This window comes from Etheostoma spectabile, chromosome 6 (genome assembly GCF_008692095.1).
Source record: "Etheostoma spectabile isolate EspeVRDwgs_2016 chromosome 6, UIUC_Espe_1.0, whole genome shotgun sequence".
Taxonomy (NCBI): domain Eukaryota; kingdom Metazoa; phylum Chordata; class Actinopteri; order Perciformes; family Percidae; genus Etheostoma; species Etheostoma spectabile.
This window is the reverse complement of record NC_045738.1, coordinates 31615135-31626501: the sequence shown is the minus strand read 5'-3', so window position 1 is coordinate 31626501 and position 11367 is coordinate 31615135. Positions and strand designations below refer to the sequence as shown.

General features: G+C 39.6%; 1 protein-coding gene and 1 long non-coding RNA gene across 2 annotated transcripts; both read left to right on the top strand.

Annotated features, from left to right (window-relative positions):
• The first annotated feature begins 2282 nt into the window (after positions 1–2282).
• On the top strand, positions 2283–5155 carry LOC116691602 (protein FAM111A-like). The gene is given in 5 exon segments (XM_032519361.1): positions 2283–2346; positions 2556–2705; positions 3056–3229; positions 3340–4186; positions 4189–5155. Coding segments are annotated over 5 exon segments (1734 nt in total). The 5' UTR covers positions 2283–2325; the 3' UTR covers positions 4731–5155.
• Positions 5156–7742: 2587 nt separating this feature from the next.
• LOC116691611 (uncharacterized) lies at positions 7743–10301 on the top strand. Its single transcript, XR_004332513.1, has 3 exons — positions 7743–7801; positions 9546–9625; positions 9824–10301. It is a non-coding gene; the product is annotated as an uncharacterized LOC116691611 (long non-coding RNA).
• The last annotated feature ends 1066 nt before the right edge of the window (positions 10302–11367 follow it).

The window sequence follows — 11367 nt, the reverse complement described above, 5'->3', positions numbered from 1 at the left end:
ATAAAAGGACCTAAAACTTTATCGCAATTCATTATTTATTCGGCAAATAACGTTTCCATCGGTGTTTATCACATAAGCCGAATATCATCAAGAGAAAATCAGATGAGACTGAACGTATTTCCTTTGAGTCGATATTCATGAAATTCCATTGAATTTGACTGTTTCCAATACCACTTGATTTAGATAAAAACGTGTTGATGGAAACACAGCTAGGGTCCTTGATCACGGCACTGATATTGGAGTTGGTCCCCTGGCGCTGTGATTGGCTGCTCATGGGGTCAAATGCAGAGAATGAATTTCGCAACATGTACTGTATGTGTATGTGAGAATAAAAGTTCCTTTACCTTTAATGCTACTATAAGCATGTGGTTGTTGTTTCACCTCATGTCCACTATCGGGATTTATAACACAATGACATCATGTTAGAAAGCACAGTCTAAACAATTTGTCATAAACTGAGTAACCATAGTGTTAGCCACAATGCTAACGGCATTGATAACTAAGCCAAATGGTGCTGCTACTAGTATTTTAGTGATTTATAAGCAACCTGTTTCTTGCAGATTGTCACATTACTGAGAAGACAGCTGTTATAAGCTGATATATGAAGTCAAAGCTAACTCTGACAGCTGTAGGGCAGCTAACATTAGCTTTAGCTATCCACATGAAGCTCCCAGCTAAGCTAACTCTGACAGCTTTAGGGCAGCTAACATTAGATTTAGCTGTCTCTGTGAAGATTGTGAAGTGATTACGTGTGAGGAAATAAGGCCCGCCCTAATTCAAAGTACAAAAAAAAAACAATGATACATAGAGCTGAAACTGGATGGATGTCCCAGCTTGCCACTTCCTTGAACTAGCATTATGTGTGTGTGTATGTAAAAAAGGCCCGCCCTAATGCAAAGTACAAAAAAACAATGCTACAGAAAGCTTAAACTCTGTCATCAAAACTACCAATAATTACATTTTAGCGCTTACTGGCTATCCCAAGAGTAAAATATGAAACTGTTTGACTTGGTTGCAAGTTCTGGGTCCTCGTGTGAGCATGTGGTGCGACAGTGGGAATCCAAAGGGTTGATGAAATATGAGAACGAGTACATGGGTTAATGAAATATGAGAAGGAGTCACATGGGTTAATGAAATATGAGAAGGTGTCTATGTTGTATTGCACACTCAACATAGATATTTTTTTAATTTATTTTGTAATTTATGATTGGCCTCACGCGGGCCGGACCGGGACGCACAAAAGACAATTGAATTTCAGCATAGCTGGTGCTATCCAGTACAGGAGGGTAAAGTGTTTAGCCCAGCTCCACCTTCCTTGGTAAACTGGTTTCTCAGGTCTGTTAGTTTTGTTGTACGTTTGAAACGTTGTGATTGTGGGAGCGCCGTTGCACAACATTCCAACTATTGTTATTCGGTTCTTCGTTATTCTTCCATACGCTTTTTGGCTCTCTCTAACTCTGTATCTCCTCCTACATTCTTTCAAATACAGAGGTGATTCAAACTTTAAACCATTCACAAAATATTCAGGTATTCAGGGTCTATTTTGTATTCTGATATCTTTTACAGGTTTTGTGAAAAAGCTGTTTAAGTATAGTGTACATTTTAGGATTTTTCTGCATTCATAATGAGTGTGTATTGCGTGAAGTAGACTGGAAAAAAAATCATCTTACTTCTCTCTCTATAACTTGCTCCCACGCCAATAATTCTAACTTGTCATGGACAATTTATACATCAAAACATAGATATTCTTGTCTAGTTTCTGCCGATGTGCTTCATTTATGTGATATGAGTTATACTTTTCACTCAGTGAGCTTTCAAATGACATGAGTGAGAACAGTTCCTAATCTTCTTCCATTCACTGTCTTGTTAATCAGCGTCTACATTTCTGAGCAAAACGCAGAGCGAAGAACTTTTTTAAATCACTGATATGCCCACATTTTTTCATTGATATCTCGTATCCTTTTGGTGGTATGACCATTTTTTTGAGAGCTTGTTCAGTGTCTGAATAGCTGGTGAATAGCCAGTTACTTAAGCCAACTGTTAGTTGACATACTGTATGCTGTAGATAAAGAAGTATACGGCAAATGCGATCAAGTTTATCATTGCATCACTTTGATGCATATTTCAGTTGACTGGCATAGATTTGGGTATGGGCAGAAGGCAAAGATTTCTATTTTTATATTTATTTCTCAGGTGTAAGATGTTAGTGGTTGATGGTTCAAATATGTCATATAAACGCTAACTTACTTTTTTTTTGTCATTTTAGGAGTAATTTTGAAAATTCCTACCAAAAAGAAAAATCCTCAGAAAAAGCAAAAGACCATTATGTCATCCTCCCGCACATCTGTAAGTAACAACTCAAGAACTATCTTTAATTAATATTTGATAAACACTTGTCTTTGACTGAATCTGTAACTTGTGTCTGTTTTTTCAGACAAAGAAAATATATTGTGGACATCCTAATGTCCTGTATATATGTATTTTTACAATGCAGAATTATCTACGGATTGTCCAACTGATTTGATTGTGTGTAAATGCCATCATTATTTCATCAGGGCAAAACTGGCAGCAGCCGATTGACAGAGAGTACACAGCCAGGTGGAGCTACAGGTGGAGCTGCAGGATCTGATCCAGGTGGCGGAGGCAAAGGCTCTCCACCTAGTGGAGGTGAAAGGTCTAATGTAGGTGGAGCTACAGGCTCTCAGGTGAGCTCTCATTGTGAAATGGCTTTAATTGTAATATACATTACGTTTTTGATTGGGTTCAAGAGAAAATACTAATGATCAGGCTCCTAATATGTGATGCATTTGATATTCCAGCTGTCTATCCATTTCTGTGTCACAAAACATTTGCTTACCTATAGATGTTGCACTTGAGGATGGTTGGTAGTTTTAGTGGCAAGGGTGGACGAGCATGCAGGCCATGATTTTTCAGACAAAGAAAATGTATTCTGGACATCCTAATGTCCTGTATATATGTGTATTTACCATGTAGAATTATCTGAAGGTTGTCCAACGGATTTGATTGTGTGTGAATGCCATCATTATTTCATCAGGGCAAAACTGGCAGCAGCCGATTGACGGAGAGTACACAGCCAGTTGGAGCTACAGGTGGAGCTACAGGCGGAGCTAAGAGCAGAGAGGCATGGACAGATTCAGATGACGGAGTCAGATTCTCTCAGCCAAGCGGAGTTGAAGGGTCAAATCTAGGTGGTGCTACAGGCTCTCAGGTAAACACTAGAAGATGGTTGGTAGTTTGGGAAGCACTGTACAAAAAGTCAGCATGTTTATGACATCAACATGATGTGCAACTTTTTGTTTTCACTCTGGTTTCCTGCAGGTCGGACATTTGCATCATTTCACCGTGAAGTTCAGTCCTACTGACTGTAATGAATACGCTATTGACTGCGATGAACCTCGCACCGTTCTGGAGGCGATACAATCAACTGAACAGTACTGGAAGAAGATGAAGACGTATCCAGATGAAAATGTTGTGATTTTTTTATTTATTTATACAATCGGAGGAAAAAACACCAAAACAAAGAAGCTTTTTAGAAGCAATGCTGTCAAAAAGTTGAAGTATCTGTGGGTCTATGGGGTGAAGGGGATCACTGTCAAAGAGGCTCTGGAAAGAGACGGTCGCTTCGTTGATAAACTCGGCGACTTCACTCTAACTTACAATAATGATTCTAATTGCATCACCAAAATAAAACAGAAGGTCGGTTACCTGGTTAAAAAAAAATTAAAGCTATGTCTTTCACGGAACAAGAGAGCAAATATATGTTGTCATATATATATATATGATAGCTCGGGTTTATCAAGTCATTCGCCACAGAGGTCTGACACAACGCCAGCTGTAGATGAAGAACTGCAGAGAAAAATCAGAGCAGCTATGAAAAAGAGTGGCAACAATGTCAACATTGATAAGATTTTTGAAACGATTATTTTTCATATTCTTTCATATTCTTATTCGAAAGCAGTCAACCTGAGGAAAGAAAACTTTGGGAAGATCCAACAGTCATTCAGTGAATTTCACAGATTCACAAAGGTGCTGAAACTGGGCGAGTCCGTTTGCAAAATTGTTGTTAAGGATATTCGTCAGGGAACAGGCTTTGTGCTGTTTGACAACTTCATCTTGACCAACGCACACCTTTTCAGTGGTTGCGTCGAAGGAGAAAAGTTAAAGAAGGGTATGCTGTAATTAAGATAATGCCTGTGGGTGAAAACTACAACTATAAAACAAGTGAAATCACTAACACCATTGTGCCACCAGGACTCCTGAAGATGTTTGGTCCAATGCCTCCGAATGGTGAAGCCTGTATTATTGGTCACCCAAAAGGAGAAGTGAAAAAGATGGATCTTACATTTATCATTGAGAAAGAGAATTATCCATTTACATTTTGCGCAATCAATCAAGCGATCAAAAATGACCCACATGCAGATTATTTAGTGTACTACAAAACTTTCATGTTTTACGGCTCTTCTGGCTCCCCGGTGTTTGATGCCCAGGGCAGAGTTATCGGTTTGCACACCGGTGGGTTTCCAAAATCTGAACCGAGTGTGATAGAGTACGCCCAATCTCTGCTCACTATATTTGAAGACTTTGTGAGTACGTTAAAAGTTAGCGGGAATGATGAGCTGTTGGAGAGAATTAAGGAAGAGGTGAAGGGAAACGCAGACCTAGAAAAGGTCTTCAAGTCCGTGTTTGAGGAGCCAATGGATACTGATTAAGGTATCAACCTTGTTATGAATTGATACTATAAATAAAATTTAATTGAATTGAATCCAGGTCGTTCCGGGACTTTCTATGTGGAATATGTATAATTTAATAATAATAATAATTTAATACATAATAATGTATAATAATATAATTGTGGGAAATTATACTCAGGTATTGTGATTATTGTGGGAAATTATACTCAGGTATTGTGATTATACTTAGGTACTGTGAATAAACTTATGCATAAGCAAATGGAACAAAGCTCATGTCAAACACTGAATGTTTTTTTTCCCCAGCATGTTCCCTTGGATCAGAGAGGCTCCGAAATCAGGGTAGCAGCTGTCGCCATGGTCCCGCTACACGTTCTGTGATGCCATGTTCAACTGCTACACTGCAGTGTCCTGCTACGTCCTGCTACGTCCTGCTACGTCCTGCTACGTCCTGCTACATCCTGCTACGTCCTGCTACGTCCTGCTGTGCCTTGTAATGCCGCACAGCGTCCTGCTATGCCATGAACTACTACAAAGAACTGCTACAAACTACTAATTTTTTCTATTTTTGTTATTGCCACTCTTCATTAACCCCAACCGGCCCGTCAGACACCGCCTACCAAGAACCTGGGTCTGGGTCTGGGTCTGGGTCTGGGTCTGGGCCTGGGTCTGGGTCTGGGTCTGACCGAGGTTTCTGCCTAAAAGGAAGTATTTCCTCGCCACTGTCGCACTGTTGCTTGCTCTGGAGGAAACTACTAGAACTGTTGGGTCCTTGTAAATTCTGGAGTGTGGTTTATCTGTAAAGTGTCTTGAGATAACTCTTGTTATGAATTGATACTATAAATAAAATTGAATTGAATTGAATTGGAATTGAATTGAATTGAATTGAATTGAATAAAAGAAAAGTATGTTGTTACTTGTCCTTGGCGTGTAGGTGGGGGCGGCATTCCTGTGTCGAGTGATAACCACATCTGGCAGGAAACAAACATGAGGAGTAAGGCCAGAGGTCACGCTGATAACTCTAACAGCAGAAAATAGTATTCTCTCACAGGAAAGACACCCAAAGCACACACACACACAGACACAGACACAGTCTGCAGACTGAGACGGCATGCCGCACCCACCCAGCCAATAGAAATACTGTTGCTAAGGCGTTATGATCTGCCCAGTGACGTTTTGAACCAATAGGGCTCCCTTAAGGAGAACCCATATACCTCTGCGCACCCCTGTCTTAAGCGCCTTTTTGGGGACCTCTGAACTAGTCATGTTCCATTAGGACCGTGCACGTATAACTGCCCGGAATGCATTGCTCTGTTTTTTAATAAATCATTTTTGTACATAATCAAATCTAGAGTGATTTCTTAGCTAATTGAGTCCCGACGTTGGGCACTCCAAGTGAGATTCGTAACAGTTTCTCTGGTTTCCCCCCACCATCAAAACCATGTGCTAGGTTCTCCAGTCAGTAGCTACGTTTCCATCCACGTGTCAATTGAATTATCTGAAATTCGGTAGGAAAACTCATTTGAATAAATCTGTTGAAAGTGTGTTTCCATCCAACGTCTTTAAAGCCAGTAAAAACCTGTGGTAAGGACGTCACATGACGCTGTTTTGCATCACATGATCACTATGGGACAGGTTGTAATGGAGCTCATGCTCCAGCTGATAGAGACATATCGAGCTTTAAGAAAACAATGCTATCAACACATCGCTATGACGATGCAGATGCAACTTGTCTTTTATTGTCCCTCAGGCATTGCTGCGAGACTCTTTTTTTTTGAGACATGTCTCTCTGTCTGAGCGTCTTCCATTGACTCCGCAGGACGTACCACGGCTTGTCCTAACCTTTGTCGGACATTTCCTTCACGAGTTCCTGATAAATTAAATCCAGAAAGTCCAAATCCATCTCTCTTTGTTGCTTTTTGTGCCGGGTTGTAACCATAAAAGGACCTAAAACTTAATCGCAATTCATTATTTATTCGGCAAATAACGTTTCCATCGGTGTTTATCACATAAGCCGAATATCATCAAGAGAAAATCAGATGAGACCGAACGTATTTCCTTTGAGTCGATATTCATGAAATTCCATTGAATTTTACTGTTTCCAATATCACTTGATTTAGATAAAAACGTGTGGATGGAAACACAGCTAGAGTCCTTGATCACGGCACTGGTGTTGGAGTTGGTCTCCGGGCGCTGTGATTGGCTGCTCACTGGGTCAAATGCAGAGAATGAATTTCACAACATGTATGTGTATGTGACAATAAAAGTGACTTTACCTTTAATGCTGCTATAAGCATGTGGTTGTTGTTACACGTTCTGTCCACTATCGGGATTTCTAACACAATGACATTATGTTAGAAAGCACAGTTGAAACAATTTGTCATAAACTGAGTAACCATAGTGTTAGCCATGATGCTAACGGCATTGATAACTAAGCCAAATGGTGCTGCTACTACTATTTCAGTGATTTATAAGCAACCTGTTTCTTGCAGATTGTCACATTACTGAGAAGACAGCTGTTAGAAGCTGATATATGAAGTCAAAGCTAACTCTGCCAGCTGCAGGGTGGCTAACATTAGCTTTAGCTGTCTCCATGAAGATTGTGAAGTGATTACGTGTGAGGAAATAAGGCCCGCCTTAATGCAAAGTACAAAAAAACAATGATAGAGCTGAAACTGGATGGATGTCTCAGCTTGCCACTCCTTTGAACTAGCATTACGTGTGTGTGTGTATGTGTGTGTGTATGTAAAAAAGGTCCGCCCTAATGCAAAGTACAAAAAAACAATGCTAAAGAAAGCTTAAACTCTGTCATCAAAACTACCAATAATTACATTTTAGCGCTTATATTAAAATGTTTGACTTGGTTGCGAGTACTGGGTCATCGTGTGAGAATGTGGTGTGACAGTGGGAGTCCGAAGGGTTGATGAAATATGAGAAGGTGTCACATGGGTTAATGAAATATGAGAAGGTGTCACATGGGTTAATGAAATATGAGAAGGAGTCACATGGGTTAATGAAATATCAGAAGGAGAAGGTTTAGCGCAGAGTCAGACACTTCCTACTTGTCTTCGAGTCGGTCGCGGCAACTCAAGGTAAGACCTCCATATTCTTTCTATACAGATACATGGTCTTATTATTAGGTTCTTTGTTTAGGAATACATTCTATAACGTTGATTATATGATGAAACGGTGGGGAAAAGGATCCAACTTTTGTTTATTAGAACAGTCATCGTTTTTTCTCTTTCTTGTCCAGTCCTCGGAGACATCAGAACTTCGGCCATTAGTCATTCTCTACTTCAAGGCTATTTTCCCACAGGCCCAGAAAACTTTGTTATTAAGCCACTCGTAGAAAAGAGCAATCTGCTGTCTTTACAAATGTCTCTACCCCTGCATGTTATTCAGTTAAGATTGGGACCCATGATGGCTGCGTTGCCGCTGTGCTGTATTAGCCTTCTACAGTTTAATCAGTTTTATTCCATTTCATAGAGGCGTGTACATCTTCTTAATGTGAATCACTTTGAATAAAAACTGACACACGATGTTTGATTAAAAAAAGATTGTAAACCATTGTCTTTAATTTTTACTGCAGTGAGTGTACAGTATACTTAAGGCAGCCAACTGTTAGTTGACGAATTGTAAAGTTATAACATTTGCATTTCAGCATAGCTGGAGCTATCCAGTACAGGAGGGTAAATTGTTTAGCCATGCTCCACCTTCCTCTGTAAACTGGTTTCTCAGGTCTGTCAGTTTTGTTGTGCGTTTGAAACGTTGTAATTGTGGGAGTGCCGTTGCACAACATTCCAACTATTGTTATTCGGTTCTTCGTTATTCTTCCATAACATTTTTGGCTCTCTCTAACTCCTGCATACTTTCAGCTTTTAAACCGTTCAACTTTTCAAATCTTTAGCTCTTTCAGCAGATGATGGGACTTCTTCAACTATTTATCTACTATTTATAATTTTTCAAATATTAAGCTTTTAAACATTTTATTTTAACATTAAAGTCAATGAGAGCCCGCTTCAAATCCTTCAAATCCTCGTCTGCTTCAAAGTGTATCTCCTGATTCAAACTTTAAACCTTTCACAAAATATTCAGGTATTCAGGGTCTAGTTGGTCTTATTTGTGTATTTTGATATTTTTTACAGTTTTTGTGAAAAAGCTGTTTAAGTATAGTGTACATTTTAGAATTTTTCTGCATTTATAATGAGTGTGTATTGCGTGAAGAAAAAAATCATCTTACTTCTCTCTCTATAACTTGCTCCCACGCCAATAATTCTAACTTGTCATGGACAATTTATACATCAAAACATAGATATTCTTGTCTAGTTTCAGCCAATGTGCTCATTTATGTTACATGAATTATACTTGTCGTTCAGTGAGCTTTTAAACGACAAGAGTGAGTAGAGTTCCTAATCTTCTTCCATTCACTGTCTTGTTAATCAGCGTCCACATTTCTGAGCAAAACGCAGAGCGAAGAACTTTTTTGAATCGCTAATATGCCCACATTTTTTCATTGATATCTCGTATCCTTTTGGTGGTAAGACCATTTTTTTGAGAGCTTGTTCAGTGTCTGTTGAGCTGGTGAATAGCCAGTTACTTAAGCCAACTGTTAGTTGACATACTGTATGCTGTAGATAAAGAAGTATACGGCAAATGCGATCAAGTTTATCATTACATCACTTTGATGCATATTTCAGTTGAATGGCAGAGATTTGGGTATGGGCAGAAGGCAAAGATTTCTATTTTTATATCTCAGGTGTAAGATGTTAGTAACATAGTTGATGGTTCAAACATGTCATATAAACGCTAACTTGCGTCTTTTTTTTGTCGTTTTAGGAGTGATTTTGAAAATTCCTACCAAAAAGAAAAATCCTCCAAAAAAGCAAAAGACCATTATGTCATCCTCCCGCACACCTGTAAGTAACAGCTCAACAGCTGTCTTTATTTAATATTTGATAAACACTTATCTTTGACTGAATCTGTCACTTGTGTAGCCTCAATGTTTGGCAAACTACAATCTCCAACATGGAACATGGATATATTCACCATGCAGAATTATCTGCAGATTGTACAACTGATTTGATTGTGTGTGAATGCCAACATTATTTCATCAGGACAAAACTGGCAGTAGCCAAAAGTCAGAGAGTACACAGCCAGGTGGAGCTACAGGTGGAGCTACAGGTGGAGCTACAGGTGGAGCTGCAGGTGGAGCTACAGGTGGAGCTGCATGGTCTGATCCAGATGACGGAGCCAAAGGCTCTCAACCTAGCGGAGGTGAAGGGTCTAATCTAGGTGGAGCTACAAGCTCTCAGGTGAGCTCTTATTGTGAAATGGCAGCCTGCAGGTCCATACATTGATTGTAATATAAATTAAGTTTTTGATTGGGTTTAAGAGAAAATAATAATGATTAGGCTCCTGATATGTGATTCATTTGATATTCCCGCTGCCTATCCATTTCTGTGTCACAACAGTGTAGCCACAGGCTCTCAGGTAAACCTCTTTGAGTCATGATTCACTCGGATCTTTCACCCGAGTCTTTAACTTGACTCAAACATTGCCATGGGATTCACTCGAGACTCATGAGTTATCGCGTGAGTCAGTCAATTGCCGAATCAGCTGGCTATGATGAGCTGTAGCAGATGAGCGAGTGAGTGAGCAATCAACAACAAAAGCCATTCTTTCACTCTGAAATATCATGACATGTTCTGCACGTAGACTAGCTAGGCCTACTGTAGGTTTGGTGTATAATGTAGTAGTATTTAAAATGCAATTAGGTTGAGCAGACAGTCCGAAACATTGCAAGCTCAACCATAAATCAATACTGACTCAAGTGATTCAAATGACTCGCACAACCGGATCAGTTTAGTGAGTGACTCAGAATAACCTGAATCCTTAAAAGGAATCAGTTTGCTAGGTCTACTCTCAGGTGAATTGATTGGAATATAAATTCAGTTTTTGATATGGTTTAAAGAAAAAAATAATAATGATTAGGCTCTTATTATTTGATGCGTTATTGATGATATTTTAGCAGCTTATTAATTTGTTATGGGCTGTGTCACAAAACCATTGCTTAGATTTTTCAGTTTAGGATGGTTAATAGTGTGAGGGGGGGGGGGGGGGGCGAGCATGCAGGCACCAACTTTTTGAAACAAAGTCAATGTATTCATGCCAGGATCCCCAAACATATTTCATCAGGTCCAAAAGAATCCTCTGCAACCAGTTAGTCTTCAGTTTGTCTTTACACGAGACTGCCCTCCCCCATATCAATTCAAAACAAGAGTTATCTCAAGACACTTTACAGATAGAGCAGGTCTAGACCCGCTCTATAATTTACAGATAGAGCAGGTCTAGACCTCTCTATAATTTACAGATAGAGCAGGTCTAGACCGCTCTATGGTTTACAGATAGAACAGGTCTAGACCGCTCTATAATTTACAGATAGAGCAGGTCTAGACCGCTCTATGGTTTCACGAAGAAACAGGTCTAGACCGCTCTATAATTTACAGATAGAGCAGGTCTAGACCGCTCTAATAATTTACAGATAGAGCAGGTCTAGACCCCTCTATAATTTTACAGATAGAGCAGGTCTAGACCGCTCTATGGTTTACAGATAGAGCAGGTCTAGACCGCTCAATGGTTTACAGATAGAGCAGGTCTA